The sequence below is a fragment of the Pteropus vampyrus genome, unplaced genomic scaffold (assembly GCF_000151845.1).
Source record: "Pteropus vampyrus isolate Shadow unplaced genomic scaffold, Pvam_2.0 Scaffold216, whole genome shotgun sequence".
NCBI lineage: Eukaryota > Metazoa > Chordata > Mammalia > Chiroptera > Pteropodidae > Pteropus > Pteropus vampyrus.
This window is the reverse complement of record NW_011888997.1, coordinates 2,942,147-2,958,641: the sequence shown is the minus strand read 5'-3', so window position 1 is coordinate 2,958,641 and position 16,495 is coordinate 2,942,147. Positions and strand designations below refer to the sequence as shown.

The 16,495-nt window shown below is 33.1% G+C and overlaps 1 protein-coding gene across 1 annotated transcript in view; it reads right to left on the bottom strand.

Moving 5' to 3' along the window:
• The window catches only part of SLC15A5 (solute carrier family 15 member 5), a 68,654-nt gene that overhangs the window by 28,063 nt on the left and 24,096 nt on the right, over positions 1–16,495 (bottom strand). Inside the window, 3 exon segments of the mRNA XM_011372944.1 lie at positions 4,542–4,600; positions 4,602–4,725; positions 14,501–14,687. Of these exon segments, the coding sequence (XP_011371246.1) occupies positions 4,542–4,600; positions 4,602–4,725; positions 14,501–14,687 (370 nt within the window).

Below are 16,495 nucleotides of genomic sequence, written 5' to 3'. Positions count from 1 at the left end.
TTCTAATCATGCTTTTGTGCATCCCCAAATCCCACATGAAAAAGCTCTTGTCAAAATCACCAGTAACCCCCAAATTACTTAATCCTACAGTCAGTCTTCATCTTTTTCGATCTATCAGCAGTGTTCAACACAGTTAATTGCTCCCTATTCTTTGATACCTTTTCTTCATTTGACTTCTTGGTTTTCTCCTTTTCTCACCGGTTACTTTTTATCTATCTGCTTTGCAAATTTTTCATCTTCTCTAGAATATCTTAATGATGGAGTGACTCAGGGCTCAGTTCTTGAATCTGCCTCTCTGTCTACACTGGCTCCATGTGTGCCCTAATTCCCTTGGTGATGTCAATTAATGCCATTGCTTTAAATTCCATCAATATGCTTATGATTCTCAAATTTGAATCTATCCCCTACTTCAATACCAAATTACAGACTTGGATATCCAGTCCCTAATCAATATCTCTATCTGACATCTCATTTTCAAAATGTCCAAAACTAAAATTATGATTTTCTCTTGAAAGCTTACTTCACCTGTAACCTTTTATCACTCTATAGATGGCAACTTCATCCTTCCAGTTGCTCAGGTCATAAACTTTGCTGTCATTATCAACTCCTCTCTCTCTCTCTCTCTCTCTCTCTCTCTCTCTCTCTCTCTCTCTTCCCCTCCTCCCCCAGTGGTTTTATCTTTAAAGTGTAAATAAACTGACTATTTTTCATGACACATTATGCTATTTCCCTGGTCTGAGTCACTTGTTTGTCTTCCTTGGATTACTGTTTCAGTTAATGTATTCTTTTCCTCACTATAGTATATTTTTTTACAACAGAGAGAGAAATTATTTAAAAGTATAAGTAATATAATGTCACTCCTTTTCTTATTTCACTCAGAGCCCAACCCAAAGTCTCTATAATGGCCACTCTGACTCTTATCTTACTAGTTTCCCCCTCTCCTCCAACTGCATGAGACCCTTTGCACTTTCTTGCCAAACGCATTTCCATCTTTGAATTTACTGACTTCTCTGCCAGCAATGATTTCTTTCCAGATATCCGTGTGGCTGACTCCCTCAACTCTCTCAAACCTTAGCTGAAATGTCACCTCTCATTGAGGCCCACCCTGACCAGTCTCTTAGTGCAACAACCTGCTCTTTTCTATGCTTGACATTCTTAATCTCCCTTATTCTGCTCTATCTTTTCTTTTTCTATAGCACTCATTACCTTCTAACATGCTCTATAATTTAATTATTTATTACATTTATTGTTTATTATCATTCTCCCTTTGGTATAATGTAAAGTCTACAATGGCAGAATTTTTTTTTTAACTGATATGTCTTAAGCACCTAGAGCAATATCGAGCATATTGTAGATACTCCCACAGTATTTTTGGAATAAATAAAAAAGCACAGGTAATGAGAATGCTGGTGTATATACTGCTATAATTAATACATAACTTGAAAAGTTTTTTTATTTTTTTCCTGTTTTGTAGATTCTCTCTAGTCTACAGTATGGCTTAGTAGGGTAGGAAAGGTCCATTGAAATTAGGGGAGTGATTCACTGTGCTTCCTTGCTTCATGCCATTATGTAGGGTATTGTCAGTAATTTGAATGATATATTTTTATCATACTCTTTATATAGAGATAACTATAGATATCATTTGTTCATTTATTTATTCAATTAAAACATATTATTGATCATCGACCCTGTGCATGCACTTTTTAGAAAGGAAAAACACAGAAGAATATAAGAATGAACAAGAAAGATAAGAATCTTGACTTCAAGACTGTACATTCTCATGATGAGAGTCAGGCAATAAACAAACACATATAAATAAGATAATCTCAGATTCTGACAAGTGCTATTTAAAAAAATAAAGGAACAGGGTAATGGACTGGAAAGTGTTAAGATGACCAGGTAAACCTCTCTGAATAGATGACTTTTGAAAAGAAGCCAGCCACTTGAAAACAGAGGAGAGGAGATTCTAGGTAGAGAGAAGAGCAAGTTCAAAGGCCTTGGGGCAAAAATAAGTTTGACACCTTAGAAACACAGAATAAAGATCATCAAATTTCTAGTGAACTGATCAAGGGGAAAAATGTTATAAAATGTGGCTGGAGTTGTACAGAGTTCAAATGATGAGGAGTCTTATTCAGTGTTTAAGGAATTTATATCCAAAATTCTATTGTAGAATTTTAAGCAGAGAAATTATAGGACTTATGTATTGGAAAGAGGATGATAGCTATTTTCAAGAGAATGGACTCATAGAACAGGAGAGGTAGCAGAGAACCAAGTTAGGAGACTCTGATGGAACTGGGGCTAGAGACTAGGCAGATAGCAAAGGAGACAGTGAGACAGCCATATTTAGATTATATTTCAAAGTAAAGACTAAGACTTGCTGTTGGATTAGAGGTGAAAAAATAAGAGGAAAAGGTGATCTAGGATGATTCATGTCAGAAAGTTATGATTCTGCTCATACTACCAGGTCTACTTGCATTTGAGTTGTGGTAGGTATGGTAGAAAAAACTTGAGCTGTGCCTGAGCCCTGAGTTTGAGTCTGCTACTATTAATTTACGTGAAAGATGATGATGATGATAATGATGGTGGTGATGATGATGATAACAACAGCACACATTATAGCTACTAATTATTGAGTGCTGTGTATATACTAGACATTTTGTCCTTTACATAAAATATTTCAGATATTCCTTAAAACAACCTCTCCCCATTTTCTAGATGGTAGGAACGGCTCAGAAATGCAGAATTATTTTGCCAAGGATAAAAGCTAGTCAATGGCAGAACTGGGTTTGAACTTAGATATATCTGACTTTAAGACCATAGATATTAACCACTATAGTGCACTGCTTCCCAGAAGAGTAATTCTTGATTTTACAGTTCAAAACGCCGTTTCACATTTTATGTCATTTAATTCTCAAGGAGTAGTTTCCATTTCCATTGATTCTTACACTGATGCTGTGATATAAGGAGGAATTACAATTATTTCCATTTTAAATACTAGAAAAGTGAAGTTAAATGAATTCTCAAGGTCACACATATAGTGACAAAGCTGGAAATTAAAACAAAGTTTTCTGGTCTCTACCCTATGACCAGTGAATAAGTCGGTTGACTTAGTTGGACCTCAGTTTCTTGATGGAAAAATCAGGGAAAAATGGACTAAGTTATTTATATCACATAATCTGCCTTTCAACAGTCTATGGTTGTATGTAGCTCTCTGGCTTTTCTATGTTGAACCACTATTGCTAAGTTGGTGGGGAATTTCCTGACTGGATTCATCACCTTCCTTCATTATCTAGACTACAAAATTTTGGCTGACTTCTTCCAATAAATTTCTGGAACAGTATCAGAGAAGTTGCAAATATTTGTGTACTGGCAATCTTTTATGCTTCATTTGTATACCTAGTAGTGTCAAAAAGTGATAGCCATATCTTAAAATCTCATAAAATAATTTATTCCTGTAAAAATATTTGGAATGACATGATTTAAAATTATAAAAATGAAGTCTAACACATATATATGACTATAATTATATAAACTTAATTAATTAATTTTACTTTGACTTTTCTATGGATTGTTTTGATATAATACATATATGTGTATATATATATTTTTATTAAATATATATTTAAGGGATTTGATAATAACTGAATATAATAGAATATTTTATACACGAATGGAATGGTTAGAATTGCCATTTAGGATGAATACTCTAAAGGTTATGTGCTGAGAAGACAGAATGTGAGATACTGATGGTAAGAGGTTAGTTAGAAAGTTATAAAAATAATCTCAGTAAAGCATAATTGGGCTTGAGTTACAATCAGGTCTCCAAATGGAGAGAAATATAAAGAAGGGAGAAATATAAGATGTAATACACTAAACTGACAAATATATACATACCCACATTACTTATTGTTTAAGTTACTGAAATATTTTGATGAATTTTAAAATGACTAGTTTAATATCAGCAATCTAGACAATCCAGAAAACCCTTGATATTTAATGAAGTTGTTTTGAACTTGTATTATGAAACACTAGTGATTACGTTTAATTTAGTGTAATTTAATTTAAAAACTGAGTTATCTGGAAAATTGCTTTAAATTTTCATTTCATGTGCATGTTCATAGACTCCCATTACAAATGTCACTTTTGGAGGGAATATGTATGTGAGTTTATCTATGAGCAAGAGGAGAACAGAGAATGTAAAAGAGAAGAAGAGATTTTCTTTTGAATGTATTGGAGTTTTCTTCCAGGTTTAGCAGAATTTTTTCCTCCTCTCATGTATTTGACCAAATGGTTACTGCCTTTAACAAGGTTAGTAAATCTTTCATTTCATCTACATTGAGGTAGAATTAATAATTGTTCTGTATGTGATAGAGGAAGGAAGTAAACTTAAACATAAAAAAAAATGAGAGTGATAAATAGGTTTGTCCTGAAACATGGGGAATTTCCAGGGATTGAATAGATTGCCAGCCATTTGAGGTGGTGTGTTCTGTGTGGAAACACTATATGTTTTAACATGAAGTGATAAAAATGTTACTCTCAGCCTGGGTTGACCAGTGTTTCAGCTACTCCAAGTAAAACGTACTGAAGAACCAAGTAGAAACGGCATGGAGAAAACGGTGAAGACTTTGCCTAAAAGAGGCTGCTCCACTGAAGGGAAATGTTTTCTGTGTATTTCAAAGAAGCCAGCTATCATCACAGAAAATGCAGCAGAAAGATTTCCGGCAACTGAAGGGAAAGAATGCAAAAGAAAAACTTTTTTACAAGAGCCCCAAATCAGTGTAAGTGACATAGAATTTCTTACAAGTTGACTCTAGGTCTGTTTCCTAGATATTTTTTTATTTTTTACTTTCCTTTTGCCCTGAGGATATCCAGGTGCCAATTACAATGCTGAATGGCTACCCTTTGCTTAGGCTCTGGTAGGCTGTGAATACATGTGACTCCCCATTTCCTGACTTACTGGTTATGTGACTTCAGACAAGTTATTTAACCCCATTATCACTTTCCTCAACACTAAGATAAAGTTAATGATGCTTACTTTGTAGGGTGGCTATGAGATTTAAATAAGATAATCTAGTGGTAATTATAACAGTTTCCGGTAGCAATTAGTAGCAATTGTTATTAAGATAATAAAGCATATGAATTTTAATACTCAGATAAAAAATATGTCATTCTTGATAATTTTTTTTAGATATATAGGAATCAAAAATGATATGGGGGAAATTTAAAATAAAATAGTGTCTTTATAAGGTTTTAATCATTATTTTTAAAAAGGTTTTTAAAATAACCCATAAGCATTATCAGTCTTCAGTCGTCTGACATTTCGCTAATCTTTGCAGAAAAAGTAAAGTAGCTATGAGAGAATTAAAGACTAGAAACTTTTGTTTAGGAAAAAAAAATATTAAAGGTGAATTAGCTAGGTGAAGAGTATAAATGGAAGCAATTATTCAGATAGTGGTCCAGTTCTTCTCTTCCTTTTACTTTTAAGAAATTATCTAGGAAATTTTGGTTGAAAATGAGTAGAGATTTTGTTATAGTTTTGTTGCAGTTTATATCTACTGCAGCTATCCAATTCTCAATTTATCATTCATATTACTGGACTTAATTCCATCGTTAGAGCAGAGGCAAACTTTAGCTTGATGGAATTTACTTGAAATTTAGAGATAGTCACATTTTGCCAACTTGCATAAAATTTTAGATAAGGCAAAGCTTTCAACTAAAAAAAAATCAATCTAATGTTTAAATAGCTTAGTGTTTGTTTTGGTTGATAGAGAAACTGGTAGATAAATTTTTTGATTATATCTCAGCATTTAAATGTATCCATAAAGTCTGCTCTTTACTGAGTCCTCAAGAAATAGAAGGCATATAAAGGAAATCTGAATAACAGTTAGAACATATGAGGGATTATTTATTTATTATTATTTTAAATTAAGTTCTACAAAGGCTTATTTATAGTAAAGTAGAGGTTTTGGTTTTGTAAATAGCTTAAATTAAAAAACCTGAATTTCAACATTATCTATCTTTAGATCAAATTTGTCATATAATTGTATTTATCAGTATTACTTATTATATTATAGACTCATCAGAAAGAGAGCTAATATGTCAATTCAATTTAATATTTACTCTGTTTCTGCTGTATGCAAGGCAGTATGCTAGGTACAGTTGGGAGAAATAAGATAAAAAAATCTGTTCTAAGTCGCTGCAGGCTCATATTCTATTGGTGAACATAAGAAGAACTTATTTCTAGTTGGAGAGGTGAGAGAAATCATTTTATGCTTTAAAGGCAAAAGGGTTTCAATATAAAGAGGTGAAGGCAGCATAAATCGCATGAGCAAAAGCAGAGTTGTGGAAGTGTCAGACAAAATTTCAAGATGGTGAGAAAGTTAAGTTATTAGAAAACAGGGGAGAAAATAGATTGGGGTCAGATCATAAGAGGCATTTAATATATTCTTAGGATTTTTGAAATTACTTTGAAGATAATGGAATCATTGAAGAATTTAGACAAAAGTGAAATGATTAGAATTGTCATTTAAAATTACTACTCTAAAGGCCATGTGCTGGTTGATAGAATGGGAGAGATATTGGAAGTTGGAAGATAGTTAGGAAGTTAAAAAAGAATCTAGGTAAGGTTTGATGGAGGCTTGAGCTATAACCAGGTAACCCACTTCCAGAAAATAGAGAGGTTAGAAATGTAAGATGCAATAGATTTCACTGGTAAAACCATAGCATCTGAAACAAGGGACAAGGAGGAAGCAGATGTCAATGTTAACTGAGTCCAGGTGAATGGGAATTTGGTAGTGACAACAATATAAATAAGACCTGTAATAGACATAGAAAAAAAAAATTTGATTCTGAGTCAAGTTAGAGATATAAAGAGAAGTGCTCAGAAAACAATTAAAAAGGTGAACTATAAGTCAGAAGAATGATTGAGTCAAGAAACATTAAAGAATCATCTACACACAGTTGGAATTTAGGGTCAGATGAAATTGAAAAATGATTGGGGAAGGAAAGAACAGAACGTCTAAACAATGCATTCAAATATTTGCACTTGGAAGCAAGAAAAAAAAAGTAAAACCATTGAAAGAAAGGTGAGAAAGATAAGGAATGTCTAAGGGAAGGTTTCAAAGTGGAGGATACACAAAACAGAACTTTTGGTCTTTCCCTGTAATTCTTCTCTTTCACTCTTCCCCATCTGCTCCAGTACCTTCATGTGCTCAAGGCAGAAATCGAGGGTCCCTTCTTTTTTCCTCTATCTTCAAATATATTATTAAATTCTCCAGATTTTATTTCCAAAATACATTATAAATTAACTCACTTCTTTCTGTAGCCATTGCCATCATTGTAATCTGAATTTCATAATTTTTAACTCAGACTATGTGCAGCAGTGTATTATCTGGTCTTTCTGTTTCTTCTTGCCTACCTCTAACCTATTAAACACTTAACAGTCAAGGTGATCTTATATAAATGCAGATTCAATGTTACTTTTCTGCTTAAATTCCTTCTGTGGGTTTCCATACAGTTAAGATGAAATTTAAAATCCTTAACATGGCCTGTGTGATTTTGCCTGTTCTTTTTATTTCACTTTAATTGCTGTTACTTTCTCTTCTCTGCCATGGTTCCTGGTAGCAATTAGTAGCTTATTATTATTACGGTTGAAAAGACCTTCACCATGGCACAAAAACATGACATTTTAGAGTGTCATAGATAGAGTGAAGAACATTCTAGTTAGAACATGTGGTCATAGACACAGGAATGAGCATCAGAAGTTTACTGGGCTTCTCAGTAGTCATTCAAGTTCCTGGATGACATTAGAGCAATAGCTGTAAAATTATGAAGAAAAATGATTTTCAAACTAGAATTCTATGTACACTAATTAATCAAGGGCAAGAATAAAAGGAAGACTTTTCAGTTATATAAGTTCTTGGAAAAATGTACTTCTCATGTACCCTTTCTTAGGAAGTTGCTAAAAAAATAAATGGTAATAATACAGGGAGTACACTGAGAAAGAGGAAGAGAAGTAAGTTAGAGATCTAACAGAAGAAAGCACCATGCAGCATATCTAGAGGGCCATGTTGAGATGGAGAACAAGGACATGGAAATCTGCAAAGACGTAGAAGTCTGCAAGGATGTGGAAGTCTGTAAGGACATGGAAGTCTGCAAGATTTCCAGAAGAGGAGCCTTTGGTACATTACCGTATATATTTTAGCACTGGGGAAAAGCTAGCGGTAGTATGGAAAAACTGTTAAAGCAGTTTGAAAATTTAAGAAAAACATTTTAAAATTAAATAATTGAAAAAAATCATATACTTTTAAGTACAGGAAATAAAATTTTATTGCAATGAGTTATATGTATATAACTGATTACTGATTTAAATAAAATATCCTTATAATCGTTTTATTTATTAACTTAAACAAACAACACCTAAATATTTAAAAATGATTTGCCTCTGGGAACTATGGCTTGATTGTAGAGAAAGTGAGGCTAGAGACCGTTACTTAATTGTTAGAAGGCTTTAGCATTATTTGTTTTCTTCAATCTAAGATGCATTCAACTATAAGAAGAAACACATTTTTTATGTATTATTGAGAAAGGAAAAAAATGTTGCCAATCCATCATAACATATGACCAAAATTTTACAGATGACTTTATATTTGTGTGTGTGTTTCTATAATCTAAATCATATTCCCTTAAAATTCATAAGTTGAAGTCCTGACTCCCAATGTGACTTTGAAGATGGGGCCTATAAAAAGATAATTAAGGATAAATGAGGTCATAAGTTTGGGGCCCTAATTCAATATGACTGGTGTCTTTAAAAGAAGGAGAAAAGATACAAGGTTTGTGCATGCACAAAGGAAAGGCCATTTCAGAACATGATGAGAAGATGGCCACCTGCAAGTCAAAGATAAGGGGTCTTGAGAAAAAAATCAAAGCTGCCTGTACCTGGTCTGGGACTTTTACCAACCGGAACTGTGAGAAGTAAATTTCTGTTGTTTAAGGCACTTAATCTGTGGTGTCTTGATAAGGTGGTCCTAATAAACTAACACAGGTATGCTTAGGTATTACATAAAGATTAAGTTGATCAAATTGCACAAATTATATTGTCCATGATTATTATATAAACTTTAAAGAAATTTTTGAGGTGGGTAGGAATAAGTTTTCAAACTTTCTTTGCTTTCTTATTTTAGAATTTAAATTCTATGAGAAACTTCTATGATACCCCTCATTCTAACTAATTTAGGGTAATCTAGATAAAAACATGGCCACCACCACCGCTCTTTTTTTTGGTTATCGCCTTTGCCATGTAAAAAAAGCTTAAATTTTATCCAGGAAAGTTTATAGCATTAGAGGCAATAGTTTAGACAAGAGATCAGCAATATTTTTTTCTATAAAAGGACAGTAATAAGTATTTTAGTCTTTGTGAGACAAAGGCAAAATTTTGATATGTTTGTACTTATGTAACAAGAGATAGAATAAATTTTTACAATTTTTTGGATGAAATTCAAAATAATTCTTTTGAGGTGATACAATTTCATTTAATTTGTGTTCAAAATTATTGTTTTTATTTATTTTTTGTCATCAAATCAATTGAAAATGTTTATCTGTTGAAATAATTCTTAGCTTGCAGGCAGTACAAAAACAAACAGTGGGCCAGATTCGGCCCATGAGTGCAATGGTTGGCCAAACCCTGGCGTAGTCGTTAGCTTTTATTGTCTACTCTTGACTTTTAGCTCTGACCTGATGAGAAGTTGTGGCATTTTTACCTGGACCACAGCTACCTGTATATAGGCATGAAATGTGAGGAAACAATCTTTTGGCCTCTTCTTCTGCCCTTGATACTCAAAGTGTGGTCCCTTACCAGTTGCATGGATATCACCTGGGAGCTTGCTAGCCATGCAGAATCTCAAGCTCCACCCTAGGAGGACTGAATCAGATCTGCGTTTAAACAAGAGCCCTAGAAGATTCCTATACCCATCAAACTTTGAGAGGTACTACTTTGACAGAGATTTCAAGAACCTATCTAGCAAAATCTAATGAAAGACAGTTCTCCAGAGAATTTCAAGCAAAGCACAAATATTTAACCCATTTATCTAGACATTGTAGGGTAAGGTGTATTTTACCTGAAGGATTTGGATAACTACATTTGCTTTTTATTTGCTATTGCACTCTGGTGCCAGTGAAAAATGACTTTTTGAAATTCAAAACAAAGTTCGATTCCAACCTAAATTTAATATGCTCCATTTTTATTCTTAACTTCTGTGAAGTCATAACTCGTCCAAAGCAGAGTACAGTTTATCAGAATGTACACACTTTAAACCTCTAGCAGACCTGTATTTACAAGATAAAGCACGTGGTGCCAAAGGAGATATTCTATTCAGATAAATAATGTATGTTTTAATACTGGCTGTGTGAATGTAAACAAGTCCATATGATTCTTGAAGCTCTTATAGTTTATTCTGTTATTTTGTCATGTAATAATTTTCCAAATTAGACCACAATGAAATAAAGTCAGAATTTATTCAAATATTAAAGTTGCACCTACCATTTTATTCTGAAGCAAAAATCTCATACTGAAAAATAGATATTTTAAGATTCTTCAGTTATTGGCTAAGTTTACTCACTGAGAAAACTATGAGGTTTTACGGGTAGTCTAATGTGTAAAGTCTTTGATATGTAACACAACCATAAGTATGAAATTCCATTGAGCCCTTGAGAAACTGCCCTTGGAACCATGATTTTGGCAATTTCCCAGATAGGAAATTTGCTCATGTGAGAACATACTAGTTTTCACAAACTACTCTCATGAAGACAGCTATAACGTTATTGTCATACGTATCTGCTGCTTTTGAGGAAGATATTTCTAGCCTGCTATTAGAATGGTATATGTTTTTTTTTTCTTGTATTGTTTCTCTGATTAGTGTTATGTTCCTCTGTTTGAACTGAGCTATTCATATTCTGTCTTTTGTTTCTCTTTAAACTACTGGAACTCATTTCAGGAGATTCAGTTTCAGTTGTGTTAAATTTCTGAGCATGGAACAGGTAATTAATTTACATAGAGATCAGATACATAAACATGTCAGGCATCAATTATTATTTCAGATGCTGTACTAAATGATCTACTTCACCTCAACTTTAATTCCAATGTTGATGTCAACCCTAAAAATAAGAACCTAAGAATATTAAGGTGTTTATATTAATAAATGAACAATTGAACGAATGAATATTCAAGCTAGATATTTAAACCACTTCTTTCAGTGTTTGCGCAGTTCCTCCTATCAGGTATTTTGCAATGAGTTATACACTGTGATACTTCCTGGAAAGATCTGTCGGTTCTAAAACTGTAATAGAGAAAAAGAATTTGTGCTGAAATAATCTTTTTTTTTTTTTTTTTTGATGAAGGTAATTGGATCCCTGACTCGGTTTTTAATTTATGAAGCACTTTGGTTTTACCAAAAAAGAAATTTTGTATCACTACCACTTATTAGAACTAGTAGAAGTTACTGGTTATGTAAAAAGGGCCCAATACCTTGTCTGTACCTATATCATAAAGAACTTTGAGTTAGAATTTGAATTTTTTTAAGTTTTTTTTTAAAGAGGAAGATCTGGCAGATATTTGATTGTATTTCATCTGCATTTTAATTTAAATGTCATTTAAAAGCCAAGATAATTGCTCCTACTGTGTTGTACACTTCTGCTTTGTGTAAGGCTTAATAACAATCTTAATTAAGCTAATTTTAGTCAGATTAATACTTGTGTATGTCAGCACTAACTACTAAATGCCACATACTGCAGGATTTTAATTAATGCTAAAGAAAGGAAATACTCATGATATAAACATTTTTTAACTGAAAAAGACTAAAATGAAGTATGTCCAATTATGATGTATGGATAAATCATAATATCACTGATTTTAACTTTTTGGTGAATTAAGGTTGACTTTTAAATACATAAATCCGCTCATCTGTAATGTTAGAAAAAATACAGTCCTGATAAAACACTCTGAGCATATCACACCTTTGCCTTTCAGAGCTCTGAGAGATTTACAGATTCTTTTAAAATTGGTACTGTGATGTACTTCTTGATTTCTTTAGGTGTTTAACTCAAGAATGTTATATCTTGAATCAGAAACTCCCGATTTTGTTGCATTGTTTGTGAGCTAGATTAAAAGAGTAAGTTTATTTTTTCCTTTATTAAATTTTTAGTTTGACCAACTGAATGAGATTTCCCATCACTTTCTCCTGGCCTGGGCTGTGATTATTCATGTCCATCACTAGGCATCGGCATTGTCTGCACCATCTGCCTCCTTAAACATGACAGTCCCTGGAAGAAGAATGACCGAATGTGGAAGGGAGTGGAGGAGGCTAAGGAGTAACTGCCCATGGTGGTGACAAAAGAATTTTTTTATTCGCTTCAGAGCCTTATTGGAAATAAGAGTAAGGATTCCAAATTAACACCAATAGTTTAACTTCTGTAATCTTACAGCTATGTATAGCTGGTAAGTGGAATAATAATTAATAATAACAATAGCAATAACAACAACGACAATAATATAATAGCCTAGAATTAGAAAACCTAAATTTAAATGACACATTATCTTTGAGGTCCTTGGTCTATTAAATGCTGGTTTATCATGAGACTAAATGGGATATGTACATGAAGGTGCCTAGGTTCAAATTAAGAACTCATAAATATTTGTTCATAATTTGTATACTAATCTATATTCTATAAATCTCTCACATTTTCAAGGCACTTGAGTTCAAAGTGAAAGGAATTTTTATATTAGACTAATTGAGTTATGTAAATAACTATCAAAAAGTACCCTAGGTTTGTGCTTATATATCTTGATAAAAATCTTTCATAATCATAAACAGGTTATGGAAAACTTAAGCAAATATCTAGTTTAAAAGATGCAGATTATCATACTTTTTAAATATTTCCATAGCAAAATATTATGCAAATAAATGAACAAGTATGTAAATGAACAAATGAATAAAGTCTGGTTTAGAAACTACTGATTCAGTATTCTGCACTCAGAGGAACATAGCTTGGTTTTTAAAATGAGTCTAGTTTTTCCTTTTTGCTGCCCAACAAATCCGTTATCAGTCTTGAAGGGGATTATTTAGTTCATTGACATCAAACAATATATTAGATAACTCTATCTAACTTTCCTCTATCTAGAAAAAATCATACCTTTCTTTAAGAATACCCATGATTTTAAATATGCAAGACTAGAGAATTGTCTGTCAGAAAGTGACTTATATTTAAAGTGAGTTTAAGATTTCTTGTTCTCTGGAAGGATTTCTAATGTTCTTTTAGCCATGTTGTATTGCATATTTCCCTAAAGTAGCCCAATTTAAGGGTTTTTTTTTTTTTTTGTAAAATTAAGCGTAATTTGGAAGCTCAGACTGGATTTTCATAGTACTATACATGACTGCCAAAGTTTTTGGCATTTTGCCATATAAATTTACCCCCATTTTTTCCTGCATTCATTCTGTTTTATTCTGTTTTATTTATTTTTAAAATGTATTTATTTATTTTTTATGGTGACATTGGTATCATTCTGTTTTAGTAGTGTAGTTATTGAGGGCATGTACAATGTCTTACTTTTCTTTTCGTTATCTTCAAATAATGCCAGACATTTATTAAGTACTGGCTTTGGGAATTGTACAAACTGACAAACAAAGAAGCACTTTTTAAGATTTAAGGATTGTCAAAAACCTATTAATATTTATAGTTTGCCTAAATGTATTACAATAAATAATGTTGGGGTTACTGGCTTAAGAAATAAATCAAAAAAGGTTATGTACTAAAGACCTGTACAACTGAAGATGACAAAATAAACTAAGGTGAGTTTAATCACTTTGGGTTCTTTTCAAAAACAAATCTACCCCTTGATGTGATCTAGAGTGATCTTGGCTTTGGTAAATAACAGGAAACATATACTAAAGTGTAACTTTATAAACGGAGAAACAGCAAAAAATATAATAATGGATTACTAGAAGACTGCATGGTCTCCACAGATCTCTGAAAAGGAGAAATTAAGAATAAAACAAGTTAACAAAGCAAATAGAATCTTGAAATGCCTGCCCCTAACTATTTTAATGGAATTATTTCTCAAGTAGACAATAAAATATCAGGTTACCATTACATAATATTTCTTAAGAGTTTCGAACTCCATTTGCTTTCTATTTATGCCCACCAAACAATTAGACACCTCCCTTATAAGTGATGACTCAGTACTAGCTAATATTTATAGAGCTTTCCCTATGTGTCAGGAATATGCTGCAGACATTGATGTCATCCTGAATGATTTCAAAAGTTTTACAAAACAGAGGGACCCAAAATTTATCTAGAGTGTGCTCCACAATGAAAAGCTATTTTGGGGGAGTCAAAATCAGACTTTTATTAGAGGATATAGCCAGCTCAGATTTTAGTAGAGTGGGCTTTTTAAAAAATATTTTAAAACATTGCAAACAATTTACTTGAGATGGTAAGTGGTACTTACTAATGCACACCAATGGAAATGGTCCATCTCTCTTAGAGGGAATTAGGAAGGTGCTGAAATATTCTATACAAGGAGCCAGAATTAATAGTGGTATGATGCTGATAACATTCATTACTGAAATTGGCAGAAGAAACCCATCCAAATTCAGGTTGGAATTCATGGTCTGCACATAATATCCTGAGGGAATCTGTATTTGAAAAGGGAAAGGAGCCATGCATTAAGACACTGGTTTGAGTTTGGGGAAAAATATCCTGCAGCAGATGCCTTGTCCCTTGTACATACTCTGTGACAGATGAGCTGGATGTTCCCCAGGTCTTCAAGGTCCCAATTATGAGCTGACAAAGGGCAGTGGGAGCTCTGTTTTGTCAACAGAAAACAGTACTGATTCTTTATGGAGGAATCTTTTGTCATCTAGTATATTTTCCCATGAAAAGTAAAAGTGATCCTAATTTTGTGCTTAGGATGACAAATAAGAAATAAGTTTTGTATTTAACTTATTTTTGAATAATAAAGTAAAAACCAGTAGAAAGTATTAAGCATGTTTGTTTGTTTTCACCCTGATGAAAAGAATCTTGGACTAGAATACATCCTTTAAATAGCATCTAGTTTAGTGGCATGATTTTTTTCTTAAGAAGAGGGGCAGAAAAAACACATTACTTGTTGGAGACTGTCTTAGTGGGCTCCCTGAATTGGCCTCATTTACAACATGAGCCAAGCAACATGTTATAGAAAAAAAGAGAGAAGATATATCTGTGTTTATACTGTCTTTTAAATTAATTGTGTGGCACTGGAGGACCAAAAAGGGAACTACATGAAAAAGTTTGCATAATAAAGTAGCAGATAAAAAATGAAAAAAAACCAAAAAACAGAAAACGAAAACCCTCAACCTTCTGCCCCACTCCAAACCCTCAATGTTATGTCAGAATTTCTTCATTTTTAAAATAACCCTAATACTAACTAAAACTCTAACCCTAACTTGGAGCCTCTACATGTATTCTAACCCTCTTGTGAGGTTATTACATCAGAACTAAAGTGCGCTGTCACAGAAAAGGGGGCCTTTCCTTACTTTTCTAGTTTATGAGTTTTGTTGGAATAATCACACCTTTATCATTATCATCAGCAGCATAGAGTATTTCTTAATTCCCAGTGGCTCACAAAGATACTAAGTGGCTTGGAAAGAGAGTCAACCCGAGTCTTGTCCTTGAGGAATTGGACTCTCCAATTTTTCTTATAGTGCATGAACTGCATTAGGATTGCTGCTTTCCCACCATCTTAGGAGAGCAGCTTTGCTTAAACATCCAGAGGACAACTTCTTGTTTGAAATCTTTACTAACTCCTTCTCTATTATCGGTTGTGCAATTTGAGAGGGTATAGGAAAAGCAGAATCATAAGTCAGTACAGCTGTTAATGGGCCCACCCATTGTAACAGGAGCTTATTGCTATCTTAACTGCTTAAACCCAGGAATGGGCCACATTTTCACTGAGATTTTTTTTTTCTATCTATGTAAAATATGTCCTGGTGATAACTGACCTTCAATCTTTAATTTAACTCTTGGGATTGTAAACTAGCGTTGTTTTGGTTGGGTACAGATGACACTAGTGAAGGAAACATTAGCTGGTTTCGCCCAAGTTCAATAAAGTTATTAAGCACGTATTACCCAATTGGAGGAAAATGAATGATGTTTTTTTCAGAAAAAGTGCTGGCAGCAGAACTACCGTAAGACTGAAAGGCTCCCAGCACAACTTGGAAGTTTCTGTTACTGATTTCAAATGAGAATTATTGTTAATAGGAATAAAGTTATTATCGGCATGAATCACAGACACAGAAACCTGTTAACTTAATAATGTGGCGAATGTACTATTAATCTTTAGTGAAGCAATATTCATATATTGCCTAGTCTAAGAAAAGGCTCTAGTGTCTTGAAAGCTTGAAATCATTTCTGCTTCTGCCTCAAGTTCTAAAATCACTCCCTTTAAAAATTTTAAATACTTTTA